The sequence below is a fragment of the Cervus elaphus genome, chromosome 13 (genome assembly GCF_910594005.1).
Source record: "Cervus elaphus chromosome 13, mCerEla1.1, whole genome shotgun sequence".
In the NCBI taxonomy this organism is placed as follows: Eukaryota; Metazoa; Chordata; class Mammalia; order Artiodactyla; family Cervidae; genus Cervus; species Cervus elaphus.
In genome coordinates this window covers 24,951,924-24,974,596 of record NC_057827.1, presented here as the reverse complement: position 1 = coordinate 24,974,596, position 22,673 = coordinate 24,951,924, and the positions used below count along the sequence as shown (strand labels likewise).

The 22,673-nt window shown below is 52.6% G+C and overlaps 2 protein-coding genes across 2 annotated transcripts in view; one reads left to right on the top strand and one right to left on the bottom strand.

The window, feature by feature from the left end:
• The first annotated feature begins 339 nt into the window (after positions 1 to 339).
• On the top strand, positions 340 to 16,266 carry IDH2 (isocitrate dehydrogenase (NADP(+)) 2). The gene is made up of 11 exons (XM_043922634.1): positions 340 to 595; positions 8,475 to 8,566; positions 9,949 to 10,114; positions 10,616 to 10,776; positions 10,868 to 11,011; positions 11,836 to 11,972; positions 12,154 to 12,305; positions 14,681 to 14,793; positions 14,967 to 15,064; positions 15,139 to 15,231; positions 15,862 to 16,266. Exons 1-11 carry the CDS (start codon positions 481 to 483, stop codon positions 15,947 to 15,949), a joined length of 1,359 nt encoding a protein of 452 aa, XP_043778569.1. The 5' UTR covers positions 340 to 480; the 3' UTR covers positions 15,950 to 16,266.
• Positions 16,267 to 18,025: 1,759 nt separating this feature from the next.
• Positions 18,026 to 22,673, bottom strand: part of ZNF710 (zinc finger protein 710) — a 73,494-nt gene continuing 68,846 nt past the window's right edge. Inside the window, exon 5 of the mRNA XM_043922633.1 lies at positions 18,026 to 20,831. Within this exon, the coding sequence (XP_043778568.1) occupies positions 20,662 to 20,831 (170 nt within the window). The 3' untranslated portion in view covers positions 18,026 to 20,661. The remainder of the gene's footprint in view (positions 20,832 to 22,673) is intronic.

Below are 22,673 nucleotides of genomic sequence, written 5' to 3'. Positions count from 1 at the left end.
GATGCGTCAGCAATTGACACTCTGGTTTAAATAGGGCATCCTGGAGTGAGAGTTTTTCCTCGCTAACGGCTCCCCCAATCCTCCAGCTCCCATCCCCTGCTCCCGGGTGCCAGTCGGTCTCGGCGTGTTCCAGAGTCTGGCCTTTACCCGTAGAGGGATCACGGTCTCACTCGCCCCTCGCTCCAGTGGAGCCGAGTCTCCTCCGGTGCCCAGCGAACCGCGCGCCGGGTGCGGGGGCGGAGCCTCGGCTGGCGCAGGGCCAGGGGAGGAGTCCACCGGCCTGACTCCGCCTCCTCCCGGTGAGGCCCAATAGGGTGGCGGCCCCGGCAGCCCCGCCCCGGCCCTGCCCGCGCGGCCCGCGCTTCTCAGGCCTCCGCAGCCCGCCGCCAGGCAGCCGCTAGCAACAGCCGGCGCTCGAATCTCGCCTACCCCAGTTCCTTCGCTCGCTCATCCGCCTGTCCGACCGCCCACCCGCTCTGGATGGCTGGTTACCTGCGGGTCGTACGCTCGCTCTGCAGAGCCTCTGGCTCCGGGTCGGCCTGGGCGCCAGCAGCCTTGACAGCCCCCAACTTGCAAGAGCAGCCGCGGCGCCACTGTGAGTGCCACGAGGAGGGTCCGGGCGGGGTGCGCGCCCGGCACCGCGACGTGGCGGCCTTCCGGGCGGGGACCAGCGAGCGCGACCCGGGACGCCCGCGGGCGGGGACGGCGGGGTAGGGCACACAAAGAGCCGGCGGACGGGGGCTTGCTCCCCTGCCGCACCTTCCAGGCCGTGCCAGTCGCAGGGGTGGGGACTTGAAGAAAGGTGGCAGCTGGTGGCCCGGGGCGATCTCGGCCCTTGCAGCCCTGAGTCCCCAGATTTTCCCGCAGAGAGTTCTGGGGGTATCCCGGGCTCGGGGGGTATCCTGTCCGTCCTGAGCTCCTGGAGGGAGACAAAGCAACCGAGTGGGTGCCGGAGCGCCTGGCCCGCTCCCCAGCGAGAGGGAGGGTCGCGGCGCGGTCCCTGATCAGACAAAGGAGCGGAGGGAGGAGGCAGCCACTTCCCCTTCCTTCTCACCCTGGGCGCTAGGTAATCCCTGCTCGCTGTCAGGCGCTTGTCAGCTATTTTTGGAGCCTTTTAGGCTACAGCTGGAGGAACGTCCTTTTTATTTTCGCTTTGTTTGGACGCCCCCATTCTCCTTGACGACGCACTTGAAGCTCCATCCTGGGGCCTGCCCTTGGCTTGACCGGCCTCTTCTCGCCAGCCGGCTCCCGCGCCACTCCTGGGCCCTGCCTAGCTCACCCGACCAGGAGACCTGGCAACCGAGCCAAAATGTCACTTTCCCAAATCGTGCGTCATAACTTCGGTGGTACCCTTAGTCCCCTGCTTCGGAGAGACGGCAGAAGTCTTTTTTTTTTTGTTCGGCCGTGCCAGGTCTTCGTTTCGGCATATGGGATCTAGTTCCCTTATCCGGGATTGAACTCGGGCCCCCTGTATTTGGAGCACGGAGTCTTAGCCACTGGACCACCAAGGAAGTCCCGAAACGACAGTAGTCTTGATAAGCAGGGCATAATAAGCAGGACGTAGCCTGAACTTCCATTACCAAGGCAGCCTTGCCCCTCTGACATTGGTCTGCCCCCTGCCTCTCCATCGCTGGCTGCAAAAGGCAGGGAACAATGTAGGTCTCTTGGCCCTGGCTACTGCCTGTTGCCATGGAAACCCCTCTCCTGACCTGGCCCGCAGCCCCTTGGAGTGAGGACAAGGGGGTGGGGCCCAGGCAACTTGGTCTTACTGCTGGAGTAGGTAATCTTTAACCTAGTGTGGAAGCAGCTGACCAGAACCTAGAAAGGCCCTGGCTCCCTCCCTCTCCTTTCAAGGAGAAAGGGGCATTTCTGTTTTTGTATACTCATGGAATTTGTCTTTAAGGAGCCAGCCCTGCAACTCAAGGTTCCATGTGTCCCCAGACCCCAGACAAAGTTTCCCATATGGCACGACCTTCAGCAAAATATGGCAGGAGTTAGATACATTCTCCACTTCTCCTTTTTATTTTTTCTTCTGCACATATGGTAAAAAAATAAAAAATAAATAAATTTTAAAAACCCCACATAAACAAGAAAACAGAGCCCCTTTGGGGGCCTGAATTTTGGTAACACATAAAAAGAGCAGCCAGTGGTAGGTCCTTTCAGAAGCCCCTAAGAGGGGTTTGGTTATTAATGAGGAGAAAGCCTGGTGTTTGAGTTGGACATGCATGCGACCGTACAGTTGTGACCTCTGCTAGCTTGTTACTTGGCAACGCTGCTGGAGACAGAATACTCGGCATTCCCCTTGATGACAAGAAAAGAATATGCTTTGGCTAAAATACTCCTGTGTTTTTGCTGCCGGGTAATTCACACATGTGTCTCTTTCTAGTTTTGCAACTCACAGGCCTCCTGCGACTGCTGGTGGTGGTTCTGATAAGTTAGCCTGGGGAAGTGAGGGTGGGCTCTTCTCAACCGCTCAGTGGGATCTTTATCTGGCCTTCCTTCTCTCTGCTTCTAGCCTGGGAACTTCTTAATTTCCTCACCCCCCTGTTCCTCAACTTTTCAGATCTCCGTGACCTGCTTCAGATCTTGGTGACTTGTTTGCCCTTTTAGGTTTCAGAGGAAATTATTTAACAGCTGTTCAACGTTGTGCAGACCTATCAGTAGTGTTCTTATGTGTTCTCCACTGAGCCTTGTTTCAGCTGCATCAGATAAGACCATAGCTACCCCATCAGATGTGGCGCTAGCGGTAAAGAAACCATCTGCCAATGCAGGAGACATAAGAGATGCAGATTGAGGCCCTGGATTGGGAAGATCCCCTGAGGAGGGCATGGCAACCCACTCCAGTATTCTTGCCTGGAGCATCCCATGGACAGAGGAACCTGGCATCTATGAGGTTGCTGAGAGTTGGACACACCGAAGCGACTTAGCATGCATGTACCCCATCAGGGGTGTTTTGGGTGGTCATGTTTCGGCCCTGTAGGTTTTGAAGAAAAACTTCTGGAAGGGCCTGGGGCCTGCCCCCCAGATCCTTTATGGAAAGCTGTGGCCTCTTTTACTGATTCCAGGATGGGGTGTTGGAAATTGCTCTCTGATTACTGGAAGTCAGCCTTGTGACTTGCTCTGGAGTTTACACTTCTGTAAACCCATGTTTAAAATGCCAACAGATGGCAAATATTAACACACGATAAATAGTGAGTTACTCCAGCCCATTACCTGGCAGAGAGGCCACCCAAGTACACTTATGATGGTCTGGAGCCATTTCGTGGTGAGAACTCACTGGCCTCTGTGTGGTAGTGCATCCCGGGATGGGGGAGGAGATGGAGTAACTTTCTATCCAAAGAGTAGGTTATGACAGGGCAGCCCTGACCAGACTGGATTGACCGTAGCTTGACATTCATTCATGGACTTCAGCAAATATTGTGCTTCTACTATGTGCCAGGCACTGTGCCAGGGACACTCTGGGGACAGAGCTGGGCATAAGGGACAAAGATTTCTGTCCTTATGGAGCTTAAATTCTAATGTGAGGAAGGACAGTAGACAAGGTAGAAGTTGGCTAGTGTGATGTATGGTGACAAGAGCTAAGGAGAACAAATAAGGGAGAAAGATATGGGTGAAGGTTTGGGTAGTGCTGCCAGATAAGACCCCAGTGAATGAAGGATAGCAAGGCCCCTGCATATGACCTAGTTCTGTTTGGAGAGTACGTTCCTAAGACCCATTTGTTCGTAAGTCCAACAAAGTTAGCTTAGGTACCCAGCTAACACAATGGGCTATTTAGTACTGTATTGTAATAGGTTTATAATACTTTTCACATAAATAGCCCATAAAAAAGAAAAACATTGTTAATCGTACAGAACAGTGCCTTGAAAAGTACAGGAGTACAGTACAACGCTGGCATACAGGTGCCGGCATCGAGTGAACAGGCAGGAAGAGTTACTGACTGGAGGCGGGAGATGGTAGAGCGGAGGGGCCGTCAGCAACAGGAGACGGAGGGCAAGCTGCAGCGTCACTCGCGCCTGATGCTGGTGGCATGGATTCCGGTTCCTTCTGGACCCAGATGCATGTTCGCATCTTTGAAAGTTTGCATCTTGAAGGTTCATACGTAGGGGACTTCCTGTTCTGAGGGAATAAGGGAATGAATACAGGCCATTTAGTGTTCAGGGGAAGAGGGAATGTCGATGCCAACGCCGTGATGCAGGAGGGCACCTTTGCTTGTTGGAGAAGCAGAAAGTCAGGCTGGCTCAGAGTGCGTGATGGGAGATGAGGTCAGGCTGTGGGTGTTGGGGGTGGGGCCTGTAGGTCATTTTGGAGGATTTTGGCCTTTTCTGAGTGAAAGAGGAGGCTTTTCAGGGCTTTGAGAGGAGTGTAACTTGATTTACATTTTAACAGGAGCGTTGCTAGCATCTGGGACCTGGTAGGAGGGCAGCTTGGACCTTGGTGGCGGTTGGATTCTGATCTTATTTTGTAGGAAGAGCCAGTAGAATGTTTGTGATGGTTTGGACGTGGATGCCAGGGAAAGGGAGACGTGAAGAATGACACCAAAGAAAATGCTGGAGCCTCTTCTGGAATTGCTGCCCTGCCTTCTTGAACCCTCAGGAATTGGGGGCTTCCCCCCACATTCTACTAGGTCTCTCTGCTGACAGGAGTGTGGGTGGGAATGTGGTGAAACCAGTTACATAGACAGAGGGCGGCGAGGGGGTGCCCGTCTTGGAAGTGCCCTTTAGCCCGGAAGCTAGATCTCTTTACTCGAGAAGCAAGAAGATCCTGAAACCGGGGCTGGGTCTTGAAATCCTTACTCCATGTTCCCCGGCTGGGGAGCTGGCCTAACGGACCTCTTGGGACTGGTGTAATTCCATCCCACACTCGGCCCAAGGGGACAGTGTTTGTGCAGCAGGTCGTCAGAAGATTTCATGGTGACTGTTACTTGGATTTCAGGTCACCTGTCACCACCTGTCTCCCAGAGAGAGGCAGATGGTGGGGTTGTCTCCACCATAGTGGCTAAACAATAGGCAAGCTTTCAAACTCCGATGACTTGGGGTGCTCTGGAGGGCATGTGGCAGGGCTGGGGTGGAGGGTGAGGCTGACCTCTATCAGCCTGTCCTTCATCCTTCCTGTGGGCGAGCAGGGGCTCGGTGGGATGAAGTGACTCCTTCTTTAAGAGGGACTGGATTTTTATGTATAATCTTCTGTTGTTTTTTTTTAATTTCTTATTTTTTATGGTGGTAAAACCGCATAACAAAAACTTCCACCTTAACCATTTTTATATGTGCAGTTCAGCGGAGTAAAATACATTCACCTTGTTGTTCAGCAGTTTCCACAGCTTTTTCATCTTGCAAAACTGAAACTCGGTACCCATTAAACAACTCTGCTTCCGTTCCTCCCCCCAGCCCCTGGTAACCACCATTCTACTTTCTGTTTCTGTAATTCTGACCACTCTAGGTACCTCATATAAGTAGAATTGGACAATATTTGTGTTTTGTGTGACTGTCTTGTTTCACTTAGCAGAATTCCTCAGGTTTTTTCCATGTTTAACACATGTCAGCATTCCTTCCTTTTTAAGGCTGAATAGGCTTTCATTGTCTGTATATAGCACATTTTAAAAAATATTCAGATTAAAATGTATTGTTCTTCTGAGTCAGGTATAGGAATTGTGAAAAGGTTAGGTGATATAGTTATTAAATCCTTACATACTTAATACTGTTTCTAATTTATTATGAGTTACTTCCCAAAAATGTTAGTCACAGCTGGATTGAAAAAGTATTTGAGTAATACATAAAGTTTCCATAGGAGCAGGCATTTGTCATATACTTATGGAGAATTGTTGTAGGAGTTACAGTTTATGAGGTCCCCAGTTTGACTTAATGGGTTAAATAAGTCTCTGTTACTAGCTGCATTGTAATTTCCAAAAGTAATAATGCATGTAATTAGAAATAAAATAAAAACTTTTTTTTTTTAACTTTTTATTTTGTATTGGGATATAGCTGATTGACAGTGTTGTTTAGATTCCACATATAAGGGATGTCATATGATGTTTTTCTTTCTCTGTCTGACTTGCTTCACTCAGTATGACACTGTCTAGGTACATCCATGTTGCTGCAAAAGGTATTCTTTCATTCTTTTTAATGGCAGAGTAACATTCCACTGTATATATGTACCACATCTTCTTTAGCCATTCCAATAGAGAAGCTTTTTAAATCAAAGATCTTCTCAAAAACAAGTATTTGGGAAAGGTGGTGATGTTATTTATATAAGTACACACATTGTAAGTCTGATCCAAAGGGAATTTACCTTTGTGGAATTTGAAACAAAAGAACAAGTGGCAAAGCCTATTGAGGTAGGGCCAGATCCATCCCTGAAACTTGGAAGCACATCCTTTTTTAGTTTGAAAGCAAGTACATCCATGTTTAAGTGGTGTGGGGCCCAGTTTTGGAAAAAACTCAGAATCATGGACATAGTTTAACTTTTTGGTGGAATGTTTTTTCTTAAACATCCTGGATTAGTTTCCAAAAGGTTCTTTTTTCCTCTTGAATGTTCATATCACACTCTATTTCTCCATTCATCTGTTGATGGACACTTGGGTTGCTTCCACCTCTTGGCTATTGTGAATAACTCTGTTGTGAACATGGTTATACGGATAACTTTTTGAGACCTGGCTTTTAGTTATTTAAAAAATGTTTTGAGGAACTGTCATACTGTTTCCCATTGTGGCCCCACCATTTTCCATTCTCACTAGCAATGTACACGGGTTCCAATTTCTTTATATCCTCATCAACACTTGCTACTCTGTGGCTTTTGTTTTTGTTTTGATAGTAGCTATCTTAAGGGGTGTGAGGTGGTATCTCATTGTGGTTTTGGTTTGCATTTCCCTAATGATTAGTGATGTTGAACATATTTTTATGAGCTTATTGACAGTTTTTTGAGACATAGCTATTCAAGTCCTTTGCCCCTTTATTAATCAGGTTTGTTGTTGCTGTTGAAAGGGCCTGTTTTTTAAGCCTTGGTCACCAAACAGCATTAAAAAAAAAAGAAAAAAAAAAAAGACCCACTACAAAATGACCCACCCCACACACAAAATGAGCCTCTGCTGCTGTGGCCCACACCCCTGATCCCTGTTCCCAGCTCCTTTGGGCAGCTGCTTTGAGGAAGGCTGACACTTTGATAATAATGCCTCTTGCTCCCTCTGTTATCAATGGTGATAGTGATAGGGTTAGTCGCTCAGTCGTGTCCGACTCTTTGTGACCCCATGGACTGTAGCCCACCAAGCTCCTCTGTCCATGGGATTCTCCAGGCAAAAATACTGGAGTGGGTTGCCTTTCCCTTCTCCAGGAAATCTTCCCAACCCAGGGATCTAACCCAGGTCTCCTGCATGACAGGTGGATTCTTTACCATCTGAGTTGGTTTTCCTTTCCTCACTCTTTAAGGATAGGCACTGTTGTGTTGAGGTGTTCCAGGAAGGGCCATTTACCCTTGACACCTGGTTGTGAATAAGCGGGCCCTGTGGTCTCTGAGGGCTGCCTGTTGTGGTCTTGACATTGAACTCCCCCACTGAGGTGTGGTGTCCACAGGCTGCTGTGCCTGAAGCTCAGAGCTTGAGTGGAGCCCAGGCTGAGGCTGAAACCTTTAGGACTGGCCCCAAATGGACTTCTCTTTAGGGATTCTGATTACGGTAGCTTTAGTACGTTTAAAGGTCTTCCCCTGGTAGCTCAGTGGTGAAGATTCCACCTGCCAAGAAAGAGACATGGGTTCGATCCCTGGGTCAGGAAGATCCTCTGGAGAAGGAAATGGCAACCTGCTCCAGTATTTTTGCCTGGAGAATTCCATGCATGGACAAAGGAGCCTGGCAGGCAATAGTCCACAGGGTCCCAAAGTGTTGGACACGACTGAGCGACTGAACAACAAGTACATTAAAAGAAATTGATTGGCTCTCATCACATTGACTCATAGAAGATGCATCTGAAAATTAAGCGAGCTAGCTCTACAACAGCCCAACAGGTCCAACAGGTTTCTGCAGGGCCACCCCTGCTTTAGACCAGACATATGCTGAAGGTCCAAAGTCCCCACTGCACCTTGGGAGGAGCTGGAGCAGTGCTAGCCGTTCCCTGGGGGAAGAAATATTTGGAGCCTGTGTTTGCTTTCTGCTTCTCTCCATCTGGCCCACAGGGGCATCCAGAAGCTATGCTTGAGCCAAGGCCCTGGGATCTATCCTGACCCTGACACAAGCCATGCTCCCTGGGTCTCATTTTTCTTCCTTTTTAGATTAAAAAAAAAATCTGTTTGCACATCTTTGGAGAGTGAGTCATCCGGCTGCACATAATTTACGTGCTGCTTCTGCAGGAGGGGGAGTGAACGCTGGGCAGTGGGACCTGGCTGACACTCCTCCCTGCGGGGTGAAGGGTGGGTCTGGCCAGGAGAAAGGCTCTCCTGCCAACCTCTTCTCACGGCTGTGATATGCTGTGATATGATGTGTCTGGTTCTAGATGCCGACAAGAGGATCAAGGTGGCGAAGCCAGTGGTGGAGATGGACGGTGATGAGATGACCCGTATTATCTGGCAGTTCATCAAGGAGAAGGTAGATCCGTCCCAAAGTGGGCAGCCTTGCACGTGGCCGGCCGGGCTCAGTGATCAGTCCCAGCTCCCGTCTTCTGAGCCCTGCTTCAGGTCCCCGGGGTTCACCCATCACCCTGGTGGGCAGGAGCACCCTGTTTGTCTCCTTCCGCCCACTCTTCTGTCATGTCCAGACCACTCATGGGCCTTGTTATTTTATTTGTTTTTTAAGTATTTATTTGTTTGGCTGCATTGGGTCTTAGTTGTGGCTCTCGGGCTCAGTTCCACAGCACGTGGGATCTTATTTCCCAGACCAGGGATTGAACCCACATCCTCTGCATTGGAAGGCAGGTTCTCAACCACTGGATCATTGGGGGAGTCTCTGCTCTTATTATTTTTTAAAATACTTATTTATTTGGCTGTATCAGGTCTTCACTGTATCAAGGGGGAATTTTTTGTTTCAGGCTATGGACTTTAGCTGTGGTGCAGGTTCAATAGTTGTGGTGTGTGGACTTAGATCAGGGACGGTACTGTCCTCAGTCATCTGTGTCTTTTACCAAGGTTAAAGCATTTTAAAGAATGTGATTAAACCTAATCACATATCATGTCTTTTTTTTTGGCTGAATTAAGCTTTTGTTTTACTCTTCAGATTAATTAACACATATATACAGATACAGGAAATACAAGAAACACCCTGGAGGAATTCAGTCTGTGTTGCAGAGTGAATATTTATCTCCTTTCAGAGAGCTGGCACAGGTTGACTTACCCTTCAGGAGTTTCTTCTTTGTTTTTAATTTATTTTTTATTGAAGTACAGTTGAGTATGTTGTCTTGATCCCCTGCATTCCAATGCACTCCCTTGAGGAAGTGAAAGATGAACAGGGATCATGAACCTTCCCTTAGCGGTCCAGGGATGTTATCGTGAGTTGTGGCGTGGTGTCTGTTGGGAACTGTGATGTGTTTGAGCCACCACTGCAGGTGGTTCCCAGGGTGGCTGCTTGACTTCTCCAGAGTCTCAGTGGGCTGGGTCTGCCCGGCGGAACACACGGTCCATGTGAAGACCCATGTGTGTCTGTCCCCAAGAACAAGGTTGAGAATGGCCACTTCTGAATGGGGAAGGAGAGGGAACCCACTATTGGGAGAACTCTAGATGTGTTTGGAGTGGGGTTTGGCTGAGTTGATGGGCCACCATGGGGGATTGGTGGTGTTTTATGTGGTCCACGCTGGGGAAGAGCCCTCCAAGGGGCTGCAGCCTGGTCTGCCAGCCTCTCTGCAGAGCCCCAGCCTCCTGCCGGCTTTGGCCAGTCCTCTGATGTCTTTGCTCTTCCCTTCCTGGACGGGGTGTCCCCACGTGCCCCTGATTCCCGTCACTCTGGGCTGATGCCTGGCCCCGGCCGTCTGTCTCTAGCTCATCCTGCCCCACGTGGACGTCCAGCTCAAGTATTTCGACCTGGGGCTCCCGAACCGTGACCAGACCAATGATCAGGTCACCATCGACTCCGCGTTGGCCACCCAGAAGTACAGTGTGGCTGTGAAGTGTGCCACCATCACCCCTGACGAGGCCCGTGTGGAAGGTGTGAGGGGGTGGGGGTGGGGCGGCTGGGACAGTGGGGGTTGGGACAAGGAATTAGAGCATCACCGTCTTAGTAATTTAGGCTGAACCTGGTGGGTGGGGCTGGAACCACAGCCTCTGGACTGAGGCTGTGTGTTGCTAGGTCCATCAGACTGAGCTCCATCCTAGTGTGAAGTGGCAGTGATAACGGCTGACAGGGCACTTACCATGTGCCAGCCACTCTTCTGGGCACTTTACACATAACATGCATTTAAGTCTCACAACAACCCAAAAGGCCAGGTGTTTTATCAACAGTGCTGTTTTATGGGCACTTGCTTGAGGTGGCACGGCTGGATCTTGAAGCTAAGAAATCTGATTCAGGAGTGCCCATGGCCACTCTTGACTCTGCTGCTTCCCCGGGGTGGTTTTAGGAGCCCCCTTCTAGCTATATTCTTGCTTAGGGTTCAGATCCTGGTTGGAAGGTGGGGGCTGCAGTGGGGCCACTTCATCTTTGTCCTCATAGAGTTCAAGCTGAAGAAGATGTGGAAGAGCCCCAATGGAACCATCCGGAACATCCTTGGGGGAACTGTCTTCCGGGAGCCCATCATCTGTAAGAACATCCCGCGTCTCGTCCCTGGCTGGACCAAGCCCATCACCATTGGCAGGCATGCCCACGGCGACCAGGTCGGCCCCGGTGGGAGTGGGGCTCCAAGGGCCTGGGACACCCCGCCCCTAGCTGGACCCCTGGGCCTGAGCCATCTTCTCTTCTCTGCAGTACAAGGCCACAGACTTTGTGGTTGACCGGGCTGGCACATTCAAGGTGGTCTTCACCCCGAAAGATGGCAGCGGCCCTAAGGAATGGGAGGTGTACAACTTTCCCGCTGGTGGCGTGGGCATGGGCATGTACAACACGGATGAGGTGAGCAGTAGCTCCTGGGCTCCCTCCCCCGCCTATGTCTCTGTCTCTAGCCACATCGGGTTGGTGGTTCTGACTCTTCCTGTGTTGTTGGCCTGAAGGTCTGAGGCCTGAGAGCAAATGCATCTTTAAGTGTGTTTAGGGGGCCCTATGGTACGCCTAGCATCCTGTGCTCATTCTTGGGTGCGTCTTGGGGCATATTGGTTGTCAGCTCTTGGTTTACAGCAAACTGGGTAAGCGCTTCTTTCCCTCCCTACCCCCATTTCTTGGCTTTCCTTTCCTCTGTGGTTGGCCTCATTCTTAGGCTGTGAAGAAATGGCTAACACTGGCTCCGGGCTTATCCCTGTCAGCCTGGCTATCCTAGCAGAAAAGAGCCTTTTTGGCTCCTGGTTCCGGCAAAAGTAGATGGCCTGGGTCACATGGCCCTCTCCCAGCCAGTCATGAAGGCCCGGGACACAGAAGAGACAAGCAGGTGGGCTGAGGCCATGGCCCCACCCTAGCCATATGGTTTAAAGAAATGGGGAAGGTGGTAGCTTTCCCAAGTAAAGCTGGGTGTCTGCTTCCTCCCAGTAATTGGGAGTAGGGTGCTGGGCTAGCAGCAACAGCAGATGCTCACTCCAGGAAAAGAAAAAGTGAAAGTGTTAGTCGCTCAGTCGTGTCTGACTCTCCATGTCTGTAGCCTGCCAGGGTCCTCTGTCCATGGAATCCTCACTGCAGAGGGGCTGGGTGAACCCTGACTGCCTGGGTCGAGTGTGGGGAGGGGAATGTGGTTCCCAAGGCTGGGCCTGCCCTGGGGGACCACTCCAGGGACCTCTCTCTCCCTGCAGTCCATCTCAGGTTTTGCACACAGCTGCTTCCAGTATGCCATCCAGAAGAAGTGGCCGCTTTACATGAGCACGAAGAACACCATCCTGAAAGCCTACGACGGGCGCTTCAAGGACATCTTCCAGGCCATCTTTGAGAAGTAATGGCTTCTCCCTTTACTGTTTCCCAGGGAGTCCATGACCCTCCTTCCTGGTCCCCTCAGCCCTTACCCACCCCCGGAGGCTGTCCCAGTGTGTCTTTCTTGGCCCTGAGACTCACGGAGGGATTCCTCAACCTGTCAGCCTCCTGCCCTCTTCTCACACAAGCCCCTTTGCTCCCAGGCACTATAAGACTGAGTTCGACAAACATAAGATCTGGTATGAGCACCGGCTCATTGATGACATGGTGGCTCAGGTCCTCAAGTCTTCGGGCGGCTTTGTGTGGGCCTGCAAGAACTATGACGGAGACGTGCAGTCGGACATCCTGGCCCAGGGTACGCTTCCCACGGGGATGGAGGGTGGACCGTCGGTTTTTCCTTGCTGGAAGAGAGGGTGAGCCAGGAGGGGGGGGGCGGCGCTGGTTTGCACATCCTTTTGGGAGGAAACTGCTCCAGTGGAGCAGCAGGACTGGGGCTTGCCTGCTCATCACAGGATCTGCTGTAGACACATGGACCAGGGGCTTTCTGGTGTCTGAGTGAGGAAGGGTCATCTGTTATGTTTGGACTGGGGTATCGCTAAGGCTGCCGTTCCAGAGGAAGTAGTACCCAGCAATTTACATCCTAATGGCCAGGCTTGTTAGCCCTGAGGTTGTTCCCATCCATGAAAGGACCTATCCATGCAAGAGATGTTCCTGTCCATGCAGGAGACTCAAGAGACACGGGTTCAATCCCTGGGTTGGGAAGATCCCCTGGAGAAGGGCATGGCAGCCCACTCCAGTATTCTTGCCTGGAGAATCCCATGGAGAGAGGAGCCTGGTGGGCTACAGTCCATGGGGTCACAAGGAGTCAGACACGGCTGAAGTGACTTAGCACAGCACAGCACATGGAAAGGCCAGGTGACTCTGCTTGGCTCCAGATTTGGACGAGGTTTGGCTCTAGTAGGAAGACGGGAGTAAGTATTCAGTTGACCGAAAAGTTTGTTCAGGTTTTTCTGTAACATTTTTGGCCAAGTTTTTAGCCAAGCCAGTACAACCAGATGCTCTTTAAATTGCAAAGAATTTGTTTTGCACAGTAAACCTTTCGGATATCAGAGAATATTGGGGGATGATGGCAGACCCCCCAGCCCTAAAGCATTCTAAAAGACAAGCTGAGTTGCAGCAGAAAGCCTGGGTGAAGCCGTTAGGGAGGAACAGAAAGAAATAACCCAGTTGTAATGGGAACGAGGGGCTTCCCAGGTCATTCAGTGGTAAACAATCTGCCTGCCAATGCAGGAGATGAGGGTTCGATCCCTGGTCCAAGAAGATCCTCTGGAGAATGAAATGGCAACTCACTTCAGTATTCTTGCCTGAGAATCCCATGGACAGAGGAGCCTGGTGGGCTACAGTTCATGGAGTCACAAACAGATACGACTGAGCACGCACACATGCATTCATCTTATTGGGACTGAGAGCAAGAAAGATAGTGGGAAGAGGCAACATGTATGCACAAGAAGTGGAAGAGAAACCAGGCTCTGTGAGAGAGGGGGGCGAGGTCTGGCTCCCATGAGGAAAAAGTGAAGCCCACGTCAGGCTGCAGTGAAAAGGCAGAGGGTACCCATGCTTCATAAAAACCGTTGACTTTATTTTGAAAGGTTCAGTGTGATCCTCTGACTGGAACAATTTCTATCTTGGATGGAAGGATGACAAGCCCTAGCACACAAGAGAAAGGCATGAAGTGTGTAAGAACTAGTGAGTGTGAAGGTCCCAGGTGAAAATGGAGAAGGGATCCCCCTTTCTCTGCCCCAACAGCAAAAATTCTTGGGCAAATAATTTCCCTCTAGAAGTTGCCCACTTTTTCTTTCTTGGGCATTTGCAGTTCTTATTATGGTGCTGTGGGTTGCTTTTGAAGTGCAGGAGATCTTGGCCCTAGTAAACGTTGACATCTGGATTTGAAAAAATTTGGAAGTAGATCACAAAGCTTTTTTAAAATTTTTAAATATTTATTGTTTATTTGACTGTGCCAGGTCTTTGTTGTGGCATACAGGATCTTTGATCTTTGTTGCTGCCCTTTGGGATCTTTACTTTCGTCATGTGGGATCTAGGTCTCTGACCGGGGATCGAACCTATGCCCCCTGCATTGTGAGTGATGAGTTTTATCCACTGGACCACCAGGAAAGTCCCAAATTGTAAAACTTTCAAGTGGCCTAAAAGAGCAGAGAGCTTCCTGGGTGGCTCAAACAGTAAAGAATCTCCTGCAACTTGGAAGACCTAGGTTTGATCCCTGGGTTGGCAAGATCCCCTGGAGGAGGGCATGGCAACCCATTCCAGTATTCTTGCCTGGAGAATTCCATGGACAGAGGAGCCTGGCGGGCTACAGCCTGTGGGGTTGCGAAGAGTCGGACACGACTGAGTGACTAACACCCACATACTCAAAAGAGCAGATCAAGTGATGACTGTAAAATAGCTGGCCACAGGCTTTATTCTTCCTGCTTGAATGAGCCTCTTGGTCACCTGCCAGGGTGGGTGGGTAGAACTTTGGCGGGGGTGGGGATGGGCTTGTGCCCTGGGGGGCCATAGATTCTGGGGCACCTGGAGGTAGGGGATGTGGATGTATGCCAGCAGGCAGATGAGAACCACCTCTGAGTGCCACCTGCCCTGTGCTGGGCCCTGGAGACCCAGCACAAGTGCCTGAGGAGAGGTGCTGGCACTCAGGAGGGTCTTCCTGCTCTCCAGGCTTTGGCTCCCTTGGTCTGATGACGTCTGTGCTGGTCTGCCCGGATGGGAAGACCATTGAGGCTGAGGCTGCTCATGGCACGGTCACCCGCCACTATCGGGAGCACCAGAAGGTGAGTGCCAGGGCAGTGGCCGCGTGCCCGTCCATCCCCGGAGCCCGAGCCCGCTGGCCCTGAGGGCGGGGAGCATGGGCCTGGTCCTATCAGTCTAGAAGGGAGCAGCTGTGTCCAGGGGGCCTTTTCATTGGCTGCTTGGCTCTTCATCGCCCTGCAACCTCTTCCTCCAGGGCCGGCCGACCAGCACCAACCCCATCGCCAGCATCTTTGCATGGACGCGTGGCCTGGAACACCGGGGCAAGTTAGACGGGAACCAGGACCTCATCAGGTGAGTTGGTCCTGGGTAGGTTCTGGGCCCCGGCTCCACACAGCTGGGGTCTCACTCTGCCCTGTGCCCTGCAGGTTCGCCCAGACCCTGGAGAAGGTATGTGTCGAGACAGTGGAGAGCGGAGCCATGACCAAGGACCTGGCAGGCTGCATCCACGGCCTCAGCAAGTGAGTGGCGTGGGGTCCAGGCAGGGCTGGGCTTCCGGGGGCTCAGGGTCGGGTGGAACGTAGCCCAGAGTCCCTTGTAGAGGCTTCTTCCTAAGTCAGCTTGGCTGCCAGGGGACAGGACAGGTCCATGGCCCTGAGTGATGGCTGGGACTAGCCTCCCTACACCAGGCCCAGTGAATGGGTCCCTATCCCTAGGCCAGCTGCTCAGAACCTTCCAATCCCTTCCAATCTCTGCCGCAACCATCTCCCGGCTTCTCTCAGAAGAGCTTGTACTGAGCTGCCTGTTGTAACCCGGAAAAGCAAAGCCAGGCCTCGATGGGTTCCTACTGAGTTTGCCATGGCCCCCTCCCCCCCTTTTTTTTGCCCACACCATGCAGCATGTAGGATCTTAGCTCCCCGACCAGGGGTCGAACCTGTGCCCCCTGCAGTGGAAGTGCAGATTCTTAACCACTGCACCACCAGGGAAGTCCCGTTGTGGCCTTTTGACAGAGGGCTCCAGGTAGTAGCCTCTGGCCTGTAGCCCTCCCCACAACTGCACGAGAGGCCTACTGTCTGGATGCTGCCCTGGACGGGGCGGGGTGAGGCGGGTTCTGCCAGAACCACCCTCACATGCACGTGCTCTCTCGACAGTGTGAAGCTGAACGAGCACTTCCTGAACACCTCGGACTTCCTGGACACCATCAAGAGCAACCTGGACAAAGCTCTGGGCCAGCAGTAGCGGGCCAGGGATGCTGCCAGCTGCCAAGCTGGCCGGGCCGGAGGCGAGCGGGCAGCCAGGGGTCCCCCTGCCCCCCCGACCGACACGCCCCGCGGCGGAGGGTGAGCCTCTTAGTCCCTGTTAGGAGGCCTTTCTAGGGGACTTTCTTTTTTATAAGCAAGAAGTTTTTAAAAGTATCTGTGTGTTTCCCCTCATGGTGACATGAGGCAGGAACAGTGTGTTTTACCTCAGCCAGTGGTATGTTTTGCATACTGTAATTTATATTGCCCTCGGAACACATGGTGCCATATTTAGCTACTAAAAAGTTCTTCACAAAACAGGTCTGCTGTGTTTGTCCCTGAGGGGAAGGAGGCAGCCAGGGCTTAAGAGGCAGAGGCCTTCAAAGGGCTGGTGGATTCCAGCAGGGGCGGACTGGGACGCCCAGGCTGCTGCAGGCCTCTGTTCAGTCAAGGGGCCAGGTTGGGGGGTGGGGGTGACCGGGCAGCAGGTCTTGGGGGCGGGGCGGGGGTCACTGGAATTTCCCAGCACTTTCTGGTTTCTATATCCTCTTCTCCTTTTTGAGAGTAATCACTTCCCAGTTGATTCCAGTTATACTTTGTGTTTTGTTGTTGTTGTTATTATTGGTTTTAACCAACAATATTTTGTTATTGTTGGTTTTAACCTTCTAAATGTCTCCACACCTCTCGATCTGCCTGTTTCTCAGTCCTCACAACAGGTCCCACAGAGTAACCCCCTCAGTTCTCTTGCCCACGGCTGCTTAGAGCTTGAGCCTGGGAGTGTGCCTGGGCCCCCGTGTGGTTGGTCCAGGCCACTGAGTCCCAGGCTGGGCTCTTCTTCACTATTCTTTGGCAAAATTAGAATAGTAAGATTATAGAGTTGTTACACATGCTAGTGGTAAAGAACCTGCCTGCCAATGCAGAAGATGTAAGAGATGCGGTTCGATCCCTGGGTCAGGAAGATCCCCTGAAGAAGGGCATGGCAACCCACTTCAGTATTCTCGCCTGGAAAATCCCACGGACAGAGGAGCCTGGTGGATTACAGTTCATAGGGTCACAGAGAGTCAGACTGAAGAGACTTGGCAAGCAAGCAAGCAGTACAGCTAAACAGATCCAGTTTAAAGGGCTGTGCTTTATGCAGGGATTATATTCTACTTTTGGTGTTAAATGTCCTGGGGAAGAGTTGTGACATTTTTGTTTTGCTGTCCTATGTGGCTTATGGGGTCTTAGTTCCCTGACCAGGATGGTACCCAGGCCCTTTGTTTGTTAAAGGTACCCTTTACTGTTAAAGGGCAGTCTTGTGCTCAGTTGTGTCCGACTCTCTGTGACCCCATGGACTGTAGCCCACCAGGTTCCTCGTCCATGGGATTTCCCAGGAAAGAATACTGGGAGTGGGTTGCCATTTCCTCCTCCTGACCCAGGGATCAAACCCGCGTCTCCTGCATCGGCAGGTGGATTCTTCACTACCACACCACCTGGGAAGCCCGTACCTGGTCTCAGGTCTTGACTTGAAAAAAATAAACACTTGGCAACCCGAAGTCCGGTTCCCAAATTCGGGCAGGCTCTTGTAGGCTCCTGAAACCCGATACCTGGAAGCTTGGAGATGGGCTTCTAGGCGCCCACCTCCATGGAGGTGTTTTAAGCCCATTCTTTCCCAGTCATCACTGGACTCCCAGGGCTGGAGGAGGAAAGGCCGGCATGCTGGCTCTGACCGGACCAGCTCCTGGGGGAAGTTCAAGGTTTCTGACCCTTCTTCCCCATCAGCGAACAGCCAAGGGCTGGCAGCTCCCCAGAAGACACAGCCCCTGAAGCCCAGTCTGGCACTAGGAGCTGGCTTCTGTCCTGGAGGTCTGTTGGTGGGAAAGTGGCTTTTCTCTACAAGTGGTAGGAATTCTGGGGTCTTGGCTGGCACCCCTTTCTCATGGGCTCAGAACCCTACAGGTAGCCATTCTAGCGGGAAGGATGGTCAGGCGCTCCTCTGGGCCCCCTAGAGAGTGAAGTGCTTGTAGGGGGTTCCTTCCGGGGAAGGGGTGAGGATCAGGTACCCCCAGAACCATGGAAAGAAGCACTCGCAGTCACCTCACTAAAGAATATTCATTTATTTATAATTATTGCTAAGTAAACTTCTCTTTGAAACAGGAACATAAAAACACAGTAGGGCTTTGCACGAGTGGAATTTCTAAAACAGTTGGTTCGTATACATGTCAAAATAAGTTAGAATGGAGTTTGTCCAGGAGTTTCCAAGTCACGTGAGAGGCCTCGAGAGCCTCTTCTGAACAGGTGGGGGTGGGGCGGGGCGGGGTGAGGACAGGAGCCTTGCTGAGACCACCGCCCTCGACCCCAGCTCAGATTGTGAGTTGTGCTGCTGCTTCCTTCTCTCAGCCTTGCCCAGGTCCAAGGCACAGGGCAGGGGTGGGGGGGTTCTTCAAGTATGGAACCTCTTGGAGGGTTGGTGCTGACGGCGGGGAAGACAGGTGAGCACCAGCCTCGGGGCCGGACCTTCTGTGGGCTTCCAAGACCAAGGCCACTGGGTGGCCGGAAAGAGGAGGAGGAGGGGATACAGGGTTTTTGTTTTTTGGTACCTGGGGTGGGGGGAGAAGACGTGGTGGGAAGAGGTAGTTTGCAGGGGACAACGCTTCTGCTCAGCAGGAGAAAATGTCATCTACAGTGACGGGGTCACTGCCACCTGAGGGTCGTCATGGCGGGCACCTGGGAGGCTGGGGGCCTCGGGGTCTAGACAGCCACACTTGGGGTGAGGACCCCCAGTCCTCTCATTTGCTGCTCAGCATGAACTCTAGTGGAGAAGGAAGGGGCACCTGGCTGCCTGATCCTGAGGCTTCTGTGTCCTCCCCTCCCCCCAATCCTGATCTCAGCCACCCTGAGGCCTGGCTTGTGTGTGTGTGTGTGTGTGTGTGCGTGTGTGTGTGTGTGACTCAGTTGTGTCCAACTCTTTGCCACCCCATGGACTGTAGCCCGCCGGGCTCCTCTGTGCATGGGGATTCTCCAGGCAAGGAGACTGGAGTGGGTTGCCATTGGTCCTTCAGGAAGGACACAGCTCTGGGGGCACCTCCTCCCAGCTGTTCCCCGGGGCCCGTGGCCTCACCTCCTGTGCCTTTGCGGATGGCCCTGTCTGCCCCCACTCCCACCCCATCACAGGGGCCTCAGGGGGCGAGTGGGTGGGAGTCTGGGTGCCCTGGCATTCCTTAATGTGCTCTTTTACTGCCCCGGGGGCCCTGCAGTCTTCAGCTCTGCGGCAGGAGCTGGGGACAGAGGGGCTGAGAGCGGGCAGGCGATGGGAGCTCTGGCCACTGCTCTGAGCGGCACTGAACGAGTCACCGGCCGGAGGGGCCAGGCAGGGGTGGAGGGCCTGCCAGGCTCTGCTTTCTCCTGTCTCTTGCCCTCGCCTCCTGAGGCTTCCTGCCCACAGCTGCACGCACCCTCCAGGGCCAGACCAGCAAGTACCCCCTCCATCCCCACCCCGAGTCCCTGGGCCACAAAGCACGCACAGCACACAAGAAAGCGTCCGCTGGGAAAAAGAAAATTATGTCCATCAGAAAAGAGAATAGGTGATGTAGATTTGGAAAGAAAAAATAAATTACCTTCAAAATACCCACCTTTGCTCAAAAAAAAAAAAAAGTGTTTTTTTTTTTTTCCTTCTCTATGGTCTTCCTTTTTAAAATATGTTGCTCTTCCTAGGACTCTGGTGACTCTTGGCTGTCCCCGTCCTCAAAATGCATACTTATTAGACCTTAAATAAGAAAAACTCCAGTCCCCCCCCCCCCCCCCCCGCCCACCACAGGCCATCCTTGGCCTCCTTGAGGACAGCCGCTCTTGGTCCCCAGTGACCCCCTCCCTATTCCCCTCACTTGGGGGGGGCTGCCACCTTTCTTTGTTAGCAAGTGCCTCACGAACTGCATGTCCTGGCTTTGTCGGGGTACCCTGGTGTGCTGCCCTGGGTAACAGTTTGTTGGAATCCGCTTTCGGGACACCCACTTCCAAACAGGGCTGTGAGATGGGGGCTTTCTGGAGAGGATGTCAGCCAGGGTTGGGGCTGCACCCTGCTTTCCTAGGGGCTGCATGCATGCCTGGCTGGCAGAGAGCATGGAGGGCACCAGGAGGTAGAAGGCAGAGGGCCCTGCTTGGCTGTCTGTGGACTGGGTGGGGAAGGGGGCTCTGGGCCTGGGCTTTTCCCAGTCCACAGGCTGATGGGAGGGGGTGAGGGTGGGGAGCAGGGCTGACCAACCAGCACAACAGCTCAACCATCCCTAGAGGCAGGAGGTGGTCCAGAGGAGAAACATGACATGGCTCAAGAGATCTCTTCCTCCAGTGACAGGGCCCCTGAGGAGCCATCAGAATGGCCTCCCCAACACTGGCCGCCCCAGCTCTGCTGGGCCCGGAGGGACAGAATCTCTGCCCTAGTGGCCTGTCCCCAAACGGCCCCCATCCACCTTTCTCCCGCAGCAGCAGGCCAAGGAGACAGGGACCTGGGCCTCCCGGGTCATCCTTCCTTCCCCACCATGTCTGGGGCCTGCTCCGGGTTCCCAGCTGAGGCCAGTAGTACAGTCTCCATTTGGTCTCCACGTCGCTAGTGGTGCAAACGACCAAGTGGGAGGGCAGGGCTCAGGACAGTGGGGAGGCAGCTCACTTCTCAGCTGCAGGGAGGCAGCCCGCACGCCCCACGCCCTCCTTGCCCCGTTCCGGGTGGCCCGGCCTGTGCTATAGCACGTTGTAGTAGGCCATCTCTTTCATGGCCTGTTCGGTGAGGACGCTGGCCTCAGCGCTGCCATCCACACCCGCGTAGGCGTAGGCGTTCTCCTCGAAGTCCTCCATTTCCTGCTGGCTGTCGAGCTCAGAGGGGTCCGTGCCCGTCAGCTCCATCATGGGGTCTGCAAGAGAGGGCACAGTCAAGCTTGGCTGCTGCGTGTGGGAAGGGCCGGTCACTCCCACACAGGAAGCAGAACTAAAGGAGTGGTTCCTAGTCACAGCTTCCAGAAGACTCAGCGGTTTCCTCCACTGCCCTGCTCTGGGGGGGACCTGACTCCTGTGGCTTCTCAAATGTGTGCCGAGTGAGATCAGGCCTGGATTTGAACTCTGGGGGGGTCTCTTGCACCGCCTAAGTCACGAAAGTGAAAGTTGCTCAGTTTTCTCTGACTTTTTGCCACCCCATGGACTGTAGCCTGCCAGGTTTCTCTGTCCATGGAATTCTCCAGTCAAGAATACTGGAGTGGGTAGCCGTTCCCTTCTCCAGGGGATCTTCCCAACCGAGGGATCAAACCCAGGTCTTCCGCTTTGCAGGCAGATTCTTTGTCATCTGAGCCACCAGGGAAGCCCCCTAAGTCACTAAAACCTTATTTATTCTTTGCAACATGACTCATTAATCCCCTTTCCCACATGAAAGATTCCTGTGCTGTATCGTGTTGGCCATACCACTTATTTGGCACCTACTGTATGCCAGGCACTTCACATGTATCATCTCCTGAATGCTCACAGTGACCCCATTTAGGAGAGCAGAAGCAAGTTCAGAAAGGTTAATCAACTTGCCCAGGAGCACCCAGCAAGTGCTGTTGTTTTGATCTACTTGTGACTACCTCAAAGGGCTGTTTCTCCTGGTGCCAGCTGTATCCTCTGGGCCTGCTCTCCAAGGCCAAACACTCAAGGTAGGTAAACAAAGACGATGAGATAAAAACTCTTTTAAGAGGCCTCCTGTCATTTTATCAAATTGAAATCTTTTATAAAGCTCTTATTGTTGGAACAAAGCCAGATAGAAAACTCCACAGAGGTGGAAGCCTGGGTGGGGCTGCCTTCTGAGTTTTCGAGGGAGGGAGGCCCTGAGGACACTGGGAGGCTTGCTGGCAGGGACTATGTCTGAGTCCCAGTGTGCATTCTACCTAGATGTGTTTGGGAAGAAATAGAACCCAGCCCAGGGGTAGCCTTGATGAGTCTAAGGCATGGTTTTTCAACCTTGGCATTATTAACACCTTGGGCCATGATTTTTTTGGGGGGGGACTGGCCTGTGCATTGTAGGATGTTTCACAGCATCTGTGGCCTCTGCCAGCTAGATACCAATAACATCACCCCAGCTGTGATACCCAACTGTCTCTTGTGTGTTAGTTGCTCAGTCGTGCCTGACTCTGCGACCCCATGGACTGCAGCCCGTCAGGCTCCTCTGTCCATAGGATTCTCCAGGCAAGAATACTGGAATAAGTTGCCATTTCCTCCTCCAGGCAATCTTCCTGACCCAGGGATCGAACCTGAGTCTCCTGCATTGCAGGCAGATTCTTTACCGTCTGAGCCACCGGGAAAGCCCCAATGTCTCTTGCCTTGCTTGCCTGCTTGCTAAGTAGCTTCAGTCGTGTCCGACTCTGTGCGACCCCATAGACGGCAGCCCACCAGGCTCCGCCGTCCCTGGGATTCTCCAGGCAAGAACACTGGAGTGGGTTGCCATTGCCTTCTCCAATGCATGAAAGTGAAAAGTGAAAGTGAAGTTGCTCAGTCATGTCCAACTCTTCATGACCCCATGGACTGCAGCCTACCAGGCTCCTCTGTCCATGGGATTCTCCAGGCAAGAGTACTGGAGTGGGTTGCCATTGCCTTCTCCGAAATGTCTCTTAGACATGGTCAAATAAATGTCCCCTGTTGAGAAACACTGATTGAATGTTAATCCCACTCCTTGCCAATGAGTGGCTCAGGATGAGGAATGGGACCCAATTCTGGCCAATGAATCATGA

What these genes read in the sequence shown, in the direction of transcription:
- IDH2 (XM_043922634.1), top strand. Translation starts at nt 481, where the DNA reads ATGGCTGGTTACCTGCGGGTCGTACGCTCGCTCTGCAGAGCCTCTGGC. An exon ending in GGCAGTTCATCAAGGAGAAG is followed by an intron (nt 8,567 to 9,948) that starts GTAGATCCGTCC and finishes GTCTGTCTCTAG; the next exon opens with CTCATCCTGCCCCACGTGGA. An exon ending in TGACGAGGCCCGTGTGGAAG is followed by an intron (nt 10,115 to 10,615) that starts GTGTGAGGGGGT and finishes TTGTCCTCATAG; the next exon opens with AGTTCAAGCTGAAGAAGATG.